The sequence below is a fragment of the Anser cygnoides genome, chromosome 1 (genome assembly GCF_040182565.1).
Source record: "Anser cygnoides isolate HZ-2024a breed goose chromosome 1, Taihu_goose_T2T_genome, whole genome shotgun sequence".
NCBI lineage: Eukaryota > Metazoa > Chordata > Aves > Anseriformes > Anatidae > Anser > Anser cygnoides.
Genome location: NC_089873.1, coordinates 60547099 through 60561434, shown reverse-complemented (window position 1 = coordinate 60561434; position 14336 = coordinate 60547099). Strand labels below are relative to the sequence as shown.

Genomic DNA, 14336 nt, shown 5'->3' with positions numbered 1-14336 from the left:
GAAAACTCATGGCTAGTGTCAGTCCAGTTTTTCCTCACTGAGAATAACGTCAGAACTAAAGAAAATGGAAGAGAAAAATAAGCAAATCATTTAAAGAATGCTTGAGTCAGGATATTCTGTTCATAAGGAGGTCTTCACTGAGAGTCAGATTTATTTATTTTTTTAATATTCCTTTAAAAAAAAAAGAAAAGTGTTTCTCTAAGCTTCCTGTATTTCTTTTGGGGGGGAAGAAAAGTATAACATTGCTACATTTACAGAGCATTGTTAAGGGAGACTTATTTTATGAATGTCGTTTGTGGCATTTAGAGATTCTGGAGCAAAAGGCATTCTATTTTAAGCACAGTATACTTACTGTCACTCTGTTTTCATGGCTTGCTTTCCTGACTGACAAGTAAAGCTGCAGCTTTGCTGAAGCAGACAGCATTTAGAAACTAAAGTGTATCCTGAATATTGAGGAAGTGCTCGAAGTCTAAGCACGCTGGAGTTTAAGTTCTGTGTTCTCTTGTTCTGTGCATTGTTGCTGAAAACCTTTGAAAATAAACAAAAAAAGCCTTCCCCAGGCTCAATGATAAATTCAATAGGAAATATATGTTGTTCTCTATTCATTTCCTCGTGGTTTTTTTTTTTTCCCCTCTTCTTTTTGCATTTATTACTGAAGCTTAAAATAACAAAAATGGATGCAGTGGTGGTTTGGTTACAACTCTTACAAACAGTATTTTTTTCTTCTTTTCCTCTTGGCATCACAAACAGCTTGAGCAATCTCTCCATAAATACCAATACCTTTAAGTTCCTTGACAAAAGTAACGCAAAAGGAATTGCAAGTAGCAGTTTCACCTTTGTTCAAACCCAGTGATTCCAATTCACTGGAGATCTGGCTGGTTTTCAATGTCGTGTTTCCATTTTGCCTTTCTCTACTTGGCCGTCATTGAATCCTTATTACAATATGTATTACCCCTTCATCTCCTGGTGGTTCTTCTCTTCTCTGTTTTGGCCCCTAATCCCAGTCACCATATTTTACGGTATTTACTGAATTTGGGACACACCTACTGTGTCAAGAGATTTTGCAACCCCCCTTTTGTGCATGTCAAACATTCTTGACCGTTGCAGTAGAGAAACCTACTCATAAACATATTAACTCCACCAGACAAAGGGAATCAGCTTATTCGCAATAACAGGAAACTGCTTTGTACAGGAAACAGTTGTGTCTGGCCAGAAAGCTCCAGTCTTTGGCCCACAATGGAATAATTTAGAAAGTGACTCCACCTGATTCTACGGAGGTGCCCTTCGGGTATATAGTCCTCACTAAAGGTTCGATTTTATACTGTTTGCTTCATCTTTCACACAGATATACGGTGCTCATCTTCTCTTGGCCACATTTGAAAAAATCGTACCTCCACAGTGACTCAGGGATATTTCTAAAATTGCTCACATGACCAATTCAAATAACTTTAGGCACCATGCTTTCTCACAAGGCATAGCCGCTCTGAAGTGCCTTCTCTAAGCATGTCAAGGAGGTGAAAGAAGCCCTGTGCAATATGGTGTTTGGACTCTCCGTTAACTCTGACTGCCACTCCCCAGGCGCAACGCTGATTACCTCCCAGAGGCTGCAGTGAATGCGGGTAGCGGAAAATGCGATAAACACAGAATTTAGCAGGAAAATCACCAGGGAGAAGGGGATTCAACCCACCCCGGGGTGGGAGGCCGACGCCCAGGCCCCGGCACCGTGCCCAGGGGCTAGAAAATGGCGGCGGGCGGGAGGCACGCGGGGCTCTGACACCTCGACGGCCGAGAGCTCCCGACCCGGGGGCGGAGGAGCCGCAGCGGCCTAGGGCCACCTGCCCTGAAACGGGGCGGCCGTGAGCTGAGCGCCGCGGGGGAGCGAGCCTTGCCCTGGGGCGAGAGAACCGACAGTGGGAAGACAGAGGAGGAGGAAAAGGGCAAAGACAGCAAGGGGCTGGCGGGGCCCCCTCAGGCGGGGCGGCCGCGGGGCGTCGGCCCCTTCCGCCTCCCGCCGCCGCCTCGGCCCCGCCCCGAGCGGCGGCGGCGGCCTGACCCCAGCGCCGTCCGCGGGCCGTCCCCTGGCCGGGCGGTGCGGAGCGGAGCCGGAGCCGCAGGCGCCGATATGGCCGCGCCCTGGGGTCTGCCCGCGCCCCTCAGCCCGGCGCAGCTGAAGCGGCTGGAGCAGCACCGCTACAGCGCGGCCGGCCGCTCGCTGCTGGAGCCCTGGCTGCAGCCCTACTGGGCCTGGCTGGTGGAGCAGCTCCCGCTGTGGCTGGCCCCCAACGCCATCACCCTCGGCGGCCTCCTGCTCAACTGCCTCACGGCGCTGCCGCTCGTCGCCTCCTGCCCCAGCGCCACCGAGCAGGTACCGCACGGCGGCCTGCCCCTGCCCCTTGCCCCCCTGCCCGGGGCCGCCCCCGGGCTCGGCACGGGTGCCCCGGGGCGGCCCCGTCAAGGAGCGTGGCTCCGCGCCGGGTGGCAGCGGGGCGGGGTCCCCGCGAGAAGCCGGGGAGGTGGCAACGCGCGGGTGTGCGGGGAGCAGTGCGGGGTTCGGGTTAGCGGCGGGCAACGCTTGGTGCCCAAAGGGCTACGGAGTCCCACGAAGGGGCGAGTTGGGCTTGGTGGGAGCCTCTCCCCTTGGTGCCCATCACCGAGCGGAGGGGACCAGGCCCTCACTGGCCCTGCCATGGCACCGGCAGGCGCCACGTCCCACCTTGCATCCCACGAGAGTGCCTCTGCTCAGGCGGCTCGCTGGGAAAGAGCCGTAAGGCAGGTAGCCCCCTGCTCCAGCCTGTTCAGTTTCCCAGTGCAAAATTTTCACGGTAGTCACTGGTGGGAAATATCAGGGGAAGATTATTTTGTGTAGGGTCTTTGTGTCTTCGAAGGGTGGCTGTTGTTATTATTGTTCTCAAGGGCTTAAATCTTAATGGCAGAGATGGTAGTTGGTTTGTGGTTTGTTTTGTATTTTTTAATAACTTATACATACTTAGGCGAGTATTCTTGTTGACAGGAGCATCCTTATTTGCCCCTAATTCCTTTTCCCTTTGTGCTAGAAGAGGTATTTGTGGTAGGCATATTGAGAAACGGATCTGGGTCAAAACTAACCTTGCTTTGGTCTGACCCTAATTGCTTCTCTTATGCACATCAGCAGGTAGATGCGCTCTTGACATTACACACAGTAAGGAGACAGGAGGATGGAGTTGAGTGAATGGCTGGAAACCACAGGTTGTCGTCTTCTAATGGCACTTTCAAACTTAAAATGCTTGTAGAACAGTTACCTGGAGCTTGCTTTTGTGATGTAGATATCAATCCTGTGCCAGCTATGTGCCATGATGTTCATTTTAGCTTTTTTTTTTCGTTGTTCAAATTATTTTTTCCTCTGAGGACTCATACTAAAATAGAAAAGATTGCCTTGCAGACGAGAATTACTTCTTCCAGGAAAGCTTAGGTTGAGTTTTAGGAACTTTTGCGTTTTTCTTTTTTTTAATTGCAGAGGCTGCATTTTATAAGAACCTACAGTCTAAATTTCTCTGTTCAGATATCAGTATATCAATTATAAATGTGTAGAATAAAACCAGACTTCTCCTATTGTTTTATTCTTAGAGTGAGGACAAAAGTTCTGTTGCCTTCATGCTGTGAGCAGGCACTGACTTTTTTTTTTTTTTTTGCTGCACCCCTTGGTCATCATCATCTCTCTTCTGCTTGTTGAATGATTCAGCTTTTCTCCCACCTAAGATGTCAGATGTCTGGATGGCTTTTTAAAAAAGCTAAAACCGTTGCAACACTAATAGGTGTCGTATGTGCTATTGTAATACCTACTTTGTACTTTTAATTTAAATGTGTGGGCTGCAAAGGGTTGGGGGGAAGGTAGAACTGAAAATCATGTCAAAGATGACCAAATCACAGACCGAACTAATAGGATAGAGCGTTTCTACATAACCTCATTGCGCTGGCAAGCCACTTGCTCCATTCATGAACAAGTCTTGATCACCTGATGCAGCGGATTAATAAGGATGTGTCATGTTCTCTTGGTGGAAGTGTAGGAGCACTGCATAGAAAGAAGTAGCAAGCAGGTTTTTTCTTCGGTTGGCTTGTGTGTTGTTTTTTTTAAGAGTTGTTTTGTGTGGTTGTGTTTTCTACCATAATGAGTCTTAATTGAGCCATTTTTAAAAGTCCTGCTTCAAAAGCTCTGAAGTCTTGATGTCTGTACAAGCCATCCGAAACAAAGAAGACTGGTAGTTGGTAAGCCACGAAAGTAAGTCTTACGAATAAAAGCATCCTCAAGCCTGGTCAGACCGGAGTCCCACCTAGCTCATGCAGCAAACAGAGCTCTTTCCTGTGGTGTGCCCTTCCGGCTGCCAAAAGACAGCAATTCAGGAGTTTCCCAGCAATGCGTTCTACTCAGATACTTGTTAGAACAGCAACAGATGGATCTATTTCCCCACAGGCACCTACCCCTCCATGATTTTGCCTTCTGAATTCTTTGTTTTGAGCCTGTTTATACTTTCAGTTTCCATTATGTCCTATTTTAGTGAATTTCCACAATTTAATAATTCTTTCCCTGCCAAACACAATGCAATTAATGTCTAAAACCATACGATGCGCCCTTGTCCTCTTACTGTGTGGCAGTTATTTCCTCCAGTCATCTCCATCAGCATCAATAGCTACTGAAAGTTACTGAATAAACGCAACATGTTTTGGCTTTATAAATATTCTCTGCTTTAGTAATGTCTTCCTGCCTAGAAGCAGCATGGGTTGTATCGCTGTCTTCCGTAAACGCACACTTCAACATAAGCCTTCTTATCTCTGCCTGAGTCATTAGCAGGCTACACCCCTCAAGCGCTGCTGGAACTAAAATCCACGTCTGTAGATTTTTATAGCGTTAGTCCCAGTTTCCTACTCGGTCCATGTAACTGAGGGCAGGACAACAACCTATAGAAATAACATATGCTACATTTGCTGTGGTGGGTGGTGGGGGCATTTTTGTGTTCTGTAGAGAGTCGATATATCTTCCTTACTGTGATTGCAGGCTCTGTCTTTTTTCTTTCTTCCTTTCTTTTTTTTGGATACTAACCATAGAATATTTAAGAATTAAAAGTTTTGCTGACTTAAGGTAAGAACAGTGTGTGTTTCCTGCATTAGTGTACAAGGAGCACATCTTATATGAGGATTTATGCCATTTATGCCACCCTTTGTTAGTGAACAGTTTGTTTTGCCAAGAAAAATGCTCTACAGCAAGCTGACTTCTCTGAGGTAGGTGCAGTTACTTCATTAGATTTTGCATGTGAAACCCTAGTACCCCTTCCCATTCTGAGGAAAACTGACATGTTTTTTTCCTTGCATCAATACCAGGAAGAAAACTGGCTGAAGATGATTTTCCCTCTATCTTTTTTTTAAAAAAAAGAAAGAAATCTCTGCTCCTGCCCCTCTCACAGTTGCTCATTGAGGGACCCAGCTTCAGTAAACCTTAGAGCTCAGCCACAGGTCTCTATAATATCATGGGGAGCTAGAATTTTAGCATAGGATTTTCATACTAACAGTTAACTATTTACATCTATTAAAAATCCTCTAGCAGTTATAGCAGGATCTAAGCAAAGAGTGGCCAAAAGTGATCGGAGGGAATTTCATCCAGTGATAAAGATTTGTCCCACATGCTGTCAGCTCTTGTGTGCCATCGTGTCTCGTTTGGTTGTGTTGTTTAAGGCCTTTCTGTCTGCTGTCCAGAATTTCACGGAGGTCCCCGGGGAACAGGCAGGGAAAAGCACAGGTCGTGGACTCGCAGTTTGAGGAGTGATGGGAAAAGGGGTAGGGGCTCTGGCGAGCTTGTGCAGGGAGCAGAGCTGGGGAGGGACAGGAGGCAGGGAGGGCTGACTTGGTAGAGTTGAGTTGCTTTAAAAATGGCACAGTGACTTTATAAAAGGGTGCAGTGCCTTGCTGCAACATGCTAGCTAGAAAGCTGTATGTCTGAAGAGCCCAAAAAGCAGGGGAGGAGCCAGATGACTCCAGCTGACCCTACTATTTACTGCTTGGAGGGAGAATAATGTTGGCAGGGTGCTGCCCCTGCTTCTCTCTCTTTTAAGACCTCCCTCAAAACAAAAACATCAACAAACTCTAAAAAGTAAACCCTTTAAACTGAAATCAGGGTTGTCTGTCTTTATTTTCCCCCCTGTCAGAGGGAAGGTATTGACAGGCATGGCACTGTAAATAGAAAGGGCACACGGGAGCTTTGCAGGAGAGACAGAAGAGGCAGATACAAGGGTGCGGTGGAGCAGTTGATAGGGACTGAGATCCTGGGGGCTGCGAGGGAAGGAGCTCTTGGCCGGGCAGAGGAAAGGCGTGAAGCACTGACTGGGGTGGGGAACCCGCCCGACACCCAAGGAGTGAAGAACAGAGTGCTCCAGGAGTGAATGGCAGTAATTGCTATTTGGCATAAAAGAAGGCAGCAAGCTTCGGGAAGCCCTGGCACAGAAGGACAGAAGCTCTTTCAGAGGGAGCTTGTTGAGGAGAGGAGGGTGCTGGAGGAATGCGGGGAGTCCGCAGGTGCATGAAATGTACTTGGGCTGTACTAGGATTTTTTTTTCTGTCCCCTTGTTGTAATGCAGATTTAAACAGCCCCTTCCCTTCTGTTATTGTTAGTCTGGTTGTACTTAGGGCTTCGTGCTGAAAAGTAAGGGAAACGATAAACGTTTTTGGGGGGGAGGAGGAGGAAGTTCCATAAAAATGGCTAAGATAGTGTATGGCTAAGTTCAAGATAGAGCAAAATTAGGGCTGTGTCGTTGGACTGAGGAAATGAGATTATGACTGAATATGATGCGTAATGAAGGGGGGGGAGGGCAAATATTTAAATGTTGCAGAAACTCGGGCTGTTGAACTCCCTGGGCTTGAATTTTGCTTGAAATAAGTGGTGAGGGATCTTCTCAGCATATCCAGTCTTCTGTAGCTGTCCTCATGCTCTTCCGTGGTGTGCTGTCACGCGAGCAGGAGGCTGTGCGAGGACTGCTCTCCAGCCTACACCTTCTCCTGAAGGCAAAGCATGCTGCACGGTCCTGTCAAACTCCGTATGCACATTATCTTGGCATCCTTAAACACTGGTATGACGGCCTCCGGTTCATCAGGCAACCTGACCTGTACCAGACCTACATTTGACAAGATTCTAGAGCTGTATAATCTTTCAGACATCCCTTCTAATTTAAGCAGAGAAGCTTTTTATTATTACTATTTTTTTTCTTTCCAGCAGGGTTTGTGTTCTCTCCCTAGTTCTATTAGAATAGCATCTGGCTCTGGCCAAATAATGCATTTGCTTGGACAGGATATAACTTTGGGCAGAGATAATAAACACCTCATCAGTGGAAAGCTGATGGTTACTGGGAGCCTCCTGACCTTTCCGCCGGGTCTGTGAGCGGTGTCAGCATTCTCAAATGCTCCCACTTCTCCAATTTGCGAACTGCTTGGGCCCAACGTGGGAAGATGGCCAGGGACATCCCTGGGTGGAGGGCCAGGCGTGTGAGAAGGCGGAGGAGATGGCAGCTACAGCTGTATCGAGAGGGTGGATGGCCGAGAATCGGTGGTGGTTAGGAATTTTGGAACCCTCGGTGTACCTTTGGTGTTTGGAAAACTGTTTTACTGTATAAAAATTACATCATCCATTTAACCTGCTAAATGCATAGCTGACGAAAATGGTCTTTGGTCCTTGCCACCTTGGGTTCAATTTGAACTGAGAGGCCAGGGATGAAATGCTCCAGATTGTGTTTCTAAGCCCTCTGGCAGTTTGGATGCCGCTGTCCCTGCTCTTAATGGGATCCTCCCCCTCCCCACAGCTGTGGGGATCCCCTGTTACAGGTATTAGTGGGTACAGGTGATCCTCACTGGGAAGAGGAGGCAAGCTCTCCCCCTCTTTCCGGGTTGTTGAGGAGAATTGTTGTAGTTTTTGGAGTCTGGGGGCTGGTTGGTTTGGTGTGCCTCAGCAGGAGCTAAGGCAAGCAGGCTTGGGTCAGTGGTCTTGGTGCTTATGCCCATCATATAACTTGCAAATAGGCAAAAGCCCTTGTTTTGCCAAAAGATCTAATAGAGAGGTCAGACTTGTAGCTGCTTTGCTTTTTTGAGGCGCAAGGTAAGGTAAACATTGACAATGTTACCTTGAAGAAGATTTCTTACATCACATATTGTGGAGCTACGGCAACTTTTTCATAAACTGACGGCAGTAACCAGCGAGCAAACTTTCTGTTTTCATTAGGATTGAGGCTGTATTTCGTGGAGCTTGCCTTTCAGAAGTCTGTGATAATACCAAGCATGTGGCATAAAACATTACAACTAATGATAAAAAAAAAAAAAAGTGACACAACAGGTTTTTGTTCCTGACTGTTTCAGTTATGGAAATGATCCGGTTCAATAGGAACCTGCCCAGACGCTGGCATTTGACTTAGGAGGTGATCTGAGCCTCAGGCATCCAGGAAACCCACGGTGGCCTGGGCAGAGCTGCCAGGCGTGGCCTGGTTTTCGTGTCCTGATCCCGGGATTACCACGACGAGCGTCGATGGATCTAAAGCTAGCTTTTTGTAACTTGCAGGAGTACGTCACAGCAAGGGGCGCCTCATAAAACCCTGAGAACAATCGAAGTGATATTGGTGATAAATTTGGGAATGTCTTTAAAATTATTGCAATGAGTGCCTACAATGAAACTGTCGGCTTCTCCCAGCCTTTCTGCTCGTAGAGCTTCATCCATAAATCTGCGTCAGGAGCTGGCTTGTTCGAGAATATCTGTTTTTCTCTCTACAGCAAAGTTACTCTGCAGAAGCCTGTATAGCTGCTCTGGTACCTTTAATATGTGGATTGTGTCAGAAGTAAAGTGATCTTAGCTTCAAGAGGGTCCTAACTGCGCTTTTACCTCTTGAAATACTGACCTGTGGTGGACAGCCCACTCTTGTAGCCGCTGCCTCCCTGCAGGACGTGTGCCCAAATGAGCTCAAACCAAAGAAGGCCCTGGGGCTCTCAGTCCCTCTGCACAGCTCTGTCATTTACTGAGCCACCACAGCAGTGGACTCCTCCTGCTGCTGGTAGGCTCTGTCCCCTTTGTTACAGGAGATAAACTTTATCAAAAAACATCTAAGAACTCACTCCCTGGTTTAACCAAAAAACAAACTACTTTTAGTTGAACTGGACTGACAAGGGAGAAGAAACTTAAACACCTGGACTAATTCCACTGGTAACCATCAAGCGCTTATTGCTATCACCACCTGACCTGAATTTCCATAGTGTGATCTTTGGTGTTTTGTTGAGTTTTGTTTGTTTCTTTGTGTCCCATACCTGTATGTTAAATATCAGTTAGCGTGCAAGTGTATACTCTCCCTCTTTCACCTGCTCAAGGCTTCCAACTTTACCTGTGACTTACAGTTTTTTCTTGGTTTCCTTGGGGAGAGGTGGCCTGGCCAGTTTTGAACAATGTTGTGACTTTTCTTGATTTGTATGAACATACAAATCCAAACTTCCTACCTGTAACTGGAGTCCCTAATTCTCTGACTGTTGCTTCAAAGCTGGGTGAAGCAGCCCAGCTTTTCTGACTTCTAATGGAGGAATTTTTAGTTAATGAAATTATCCAAGTAACAGGTAGCAGGAAAACCATAAATTTGCTGACAGTACTGTTTCCATATTAGAATCACAAAAAAAAGTGACAACACGTAGCCTTTGATACATGAGGAAGTCTTAAATAAAAAGCTACGGCTGTTTTCAGGCTCAGATCTGAACCCCTCTTAAGCGCAATTCTCGGGAAGGGTGTTTTGTGATCAGTGTAATTTGAGGCATAACATTTTCTAACGAAAATCCTGGAGTACAGTGATGAGGAGGAAGAATCCTTTGGAGAGGCAGCTCATGGCATCTGTGTTCTTATTGCTGCCTTCCCCTGTCCCTTGTAATAAATTGATTGGCAACTGTCAATTTTTGCTTTTCCCCAGCAGTGGCACTGGGACCATCTGAGTAGGGACAAGCCTCAGCTCACTGAGAGGTTTGATCAGTTGTCTCTAATAGCTGTGACTAGGCTTACGAAATACATACGCATAATCGTACTGGTCTCTTTGCACTACAGGAGAGGAACTGTAGAGGTGTAAAGCCGGAGCAAGCAGCCTCTTAACCTGGGAGTGGAAAAGAATTAAGTGTTGTGGCTGCTCCCTTATTTAAGCTGCAAGTTGCATTTCCAACATTTATACCTAACTTCAGTGCTTTCTTCATGAACAGCACTTCCAAATGTTAAGGATACCGCTGGAATCCACTTGAGGCAAGTGTGTAACCAGTATTTTGTTCGAGAAGTGTTGGAAGTAATTTTTAGTAAAAACAAATTCCTGGACAAATGAAGACATACTGACTTCGTGTATGAAAATGATCCATTTGAAAGGTACTAGTGTGTAGGATGATTCCTTTGAACCTAAGACTGATGTTAATATAGCTGATCCACAGATTGTTTTGAAACTCTAATAGTCAATATTAACCAGATAGTTGTTCGTTTGTATTTAGCGAATGGTTTAATTTCTTCAATTTAATTTCCAAAATGCATATATATTCAGGTTTTGTATGTTGGAAAAGAGCTTCTTCCATAAGAGCTAAAGTCTTTTATTTAGTAAAATGTAACAGGTTTTAATATCTATGTTGTAAATCTGAGCAAATGATCCGGATATCTATCACGTGAACTGCTGAGAAGGTTCATAAGTGTCTTGCTACTACTTTCTTTTTTTAAATTAGTTTCACTTTCATAACATTTTTCAGCACAAAGCATACAACAATAATAGAAATACTGCAGTCTTAGGGTGGAAAAATAAGAAGGGACACTAAAGTTTGGTTTTGCTTTTTAAAATAAGAATAGAAACACCTCTGTTTCCCTGGGGTACCTGGAATAGTTCATTATGGTAGTTGCTACACATAGTAGTTATTACAACTCACATAGAGACTAGCGCCCAGAATTTGGTTTGTCCATTAACTAAACAGCACGATGTGGTATGGTTCTGTGCTGCACGATATTTTAATTTTAATGACGTAGATTATTGGCTAAGGATTTGGGAACTGCTTAGTGACCTTTTATATGGATCTCTTTCAGGCACCTTTTTGGGCATACATCCTGGGTGCGTTAGGACTTTTTATCTACCAGTCGCTGGATGCCATTGATGGGAAGCAAGCGAGAAGAACAAACAGTAGTTCTCCTCTAGGAGAACTCTTTGATCATGGTTGCGACTCTATTTCCACAGGTAGCCTTAATCTACTGTTACCCATCCTAGTTTTAAAAATGTTACCTGTTTTCAAGAGGAGCTGACTAGTCACAGACTTGTTGAAATTGGAAGGAACCTCTATAGATTGTTTATTCCAGATCACTGCTCAGAGCAGGATCAGCTAGTTCCCTTCTTTTGGGATAACTCCCCAATCTCCTGGTCACCTTTGCATCCCTGACCAGTATCAGGGAGGATATTTCAGAAGCACCTTTAGCAGGTATTGGGTAATACACAATCTGCTCTTACTGGTTGTACATCTTCATCTGCTTTGAATGAGCTAGATGATGAACAAAATATTCACTAAGAGGATTTTAAGTGCCTAAAAGACTGACGTTGGCACATGAGACTAAGGGCTTTGCTTTAAGTAAGAGGTTCCAAAATATCATTTGGGTAGTAGGGCATCCAGCCTGGTGGCTAGGAGGAGGATTTATGTTCCTTGTAAGAATGGATTTTTAAAAATTTGGTTTGGAGTCCTGAAAAAGCCTTGCTCAGCTTTACTTTCCATAACCTAGCTGCTGTTGGTGGCAATACCTTCTGGTAGCACTTCTACAACAGCTTAATGGCCAAAACGTTTGCCTTGGGAGCTGGTATGTTCTTTATGCCTTCCCAGCAGAGTGCTAACCATTGGTCTCCCTGAGCTGGGCCCTGCAATTGGAGCTGTGTCTGTGACGAGATGACAAAGCCCACAGAGGGAACGACCATTGTAGGCTGGAAAGTGTGGCCCTCACGTTGAAGAGCAGGAGTCCTGTGCCTGGGTCTCTCCCACCAGGACTGTCGCTGACGTTAGCTACTTATTAAAGCATCAGTCATATAATTGTTTTTGTTATAGTGATGTAAAATGCCTTGTGATTTAATTTCTCTTAACTGCAAGCAAAGAGGGTATGTGACTAACATGTTCATTTCTGCTTTTCAGTTTTTGTTGTCCTTGGATCCTGCATAGCAATCCGACTAGGAACAAATCCTGACTGGTTGTTTTTCTGTTGTTTTGTGGGACTGTTCATGTTCTATTCTGCTCACTGGCAGACATACGTATCAGGCATATTAAGGTTTGGAAAGTAAGTAGGTATCTTTAGAACTACATGTGACAATGCTTGGGGCTGCTAGCTACTTGATCACCTTTTCTTCTTCTTTTCTTTTTTTTTTTCCCCTGCTCTGTATTCCTATCACCTGCTTCCGTATCTCCCTTCTGCCCTAGCAGACTTGTGTTTTACCTGGCAAGAACTTTAAAACTCTGAGCTATACTGTGTACAGGACTTGTTCTGTTAGCAGCTGATTTTAGCTATATATGCTTTGTTTGCATGCATTTGGCTCTTGCCTGTGGATTCGTTTACAGAACCCATACAAGCACCATGCAGGCCAGAGCTGTCTTGCCCACAATGTAAACAAGCGCCCTGCGTAGGAATAGGAACAGAGCAAGCATCTATGCTACCTCTCTTCATAATCTCCCTGACATGGAACAGGTTCAGCCCAGGGGACTCTGAACCACATGAATTTTTAGAGAATTTTCCCTGGGAATAAATACATTTCTTTTCTACAAACGTGTTCAGTTTCCTTTGAACAAGCTCTGCATCCAGCACAGGCCTAGGCAGGGAGTTCCACAGAGTTATGCCAGTGCTCAAAGAATTACCCCAGGTTTATTTGGGGGTTTTGCTTTTAATCTGGCTCATAATTGGCTTTGATGTCCATGAGGCTTTGTGTTAGTTCACAGTTCTAGTGACTTCTGTGATGCTGCTCATGACTTTGTAGAAATTGAGTCTGTTCTCACTAAATTGTAGGAGGAGGGGTCATTGACAATCATATAACAGATACCAATTTCAATTTAACTCTAAATGTGTGGGGAATGCTGTACCCTCCTGTAGCCGTGGTGGTGCCTAGTATGGTCTTTTGCTGTCTTTAAACAAAGAGCTGCACTTTAGTGATTTCTGAAAAGAGGAAAAGCGACATCCTTCGCAGCAGTGTTTGAAACGTGACCGATGAAGGCTGTCCTTGTGATAATCCTGGTCGTGTTGAGCTGCCTGCTAGCTCTGTCCTGCAAGAAGCACCTTTAGCACATCAGAGCATCGCTGGTCACGCAGGCCAGTGGTCAGCTATCTTTGCATGCTGTTTGGTGTCTATCTCCCAAGCAAGCTGCCTCTGCGGTAATGTTGAGAGATCTTTTTCTTGCTGATAATGCATTTTGCCACACAGACTATAACTCTTGTACCCGCTTACCCATCCTGCTTTTTTTAAATGATATCTGTAGACAAAAATAGATGCTTTTTTAGAGTGATGGTTGAAAGAGGGTAACTTCTGTACGTGACAGTGGACTGCAGTGGAAATGGACTACGCTGTAAGCACAGGGATTTTGTACCATTGTTTTTCTGTGCCTTCTGCTCCTGCATAAAATGTGAGAATGATTTCCCTATATTAAGAAGGCACTGAGTCTCGCATACCATGTAAATCTTCTTCACTAAAAACTTAGTGGCTTCTGTGTAAATACATCGGTAATGCATAGTACAAGCAGTTTGGAATGGTCTGGTGTTCCATGCTTGCTGTTTGAAGCTGAGCAGACACAACTTTTCTCTGAGATAACTTATTTCTGTTTAGTGAAAGCAAATCAGAACTTTTTCAAGGCTCGCAACTTTCTCTCCTAGGCATAGAGGTGAGAGTCTAAATGAAGGCAATAGTATACAGCTGTAACTATGATAATACATAATATGGATGGAAGCTTTCACTGATGCTGTTCCTGAATTAGTGACATTTGATTTTGGAAGTTAAATGCCAGGTGAGTCTTAGCATTGGTGGCCAGGAAGGATCAGAGCAGCTGGATACCGTGCCACTGTCAGGCTATGTAGAATACTGTCTTGCCTGATAAAATCTTTGGACTTAAATTTGTGCTGTGTTGCAATCAACTGTCTGAGCCGCTGTAAAATTAAGTACTAAACTTTGTCACATACAGTGACTCAGCTCGGAGTTCAAGCCTCCTTCCCCTCCAACAATAAAAACTGCTGTACAGCTCAGAAATCCAGGTTTAATTGTACAGAGTGCAAAGTCTGAACACTTGAATTTGCATCTGAATGCTTCTGCGTGACGTAACAGCCAAACTCA

General features: G+C 45.1%; 1 protein-coding gene across 2 annotated transcripts in view; it reads left to right on the top strand.

Moving 5' to 3' along the window:
- The first annotated feature begins 2010 nt into the window (after positions 1 to 2010).
- Positions 2011 to 14336, top strand: part of CHPT1 (choline phosphotransferase 1) — a 21622-nt gene continuing 9296 nt past the window's right edge. The window contains exons 1-3 of one of the 2 annotated variants that reach the window (XM_048058123.2): positions 2011 to 2365; positions 11081 to 11228; positions 12163 to 12304. In XM_048058123.2, coding sequence (XP_047914080.1) covers positions 2123 to 2365; positions 11081 to 11228; positions 12163 to 12304 — 533 coding nt within the window. In that variant the 5' untranslated portion in view covers positions 2011 to 2122. The remainder of the gene's footprint in view (positions 2366 to 11080; positions 11229 to 12162; positions 12305 to 14336) is intronic. The other variant, XM_048058134.2, reaches the window with a different exon arrangement.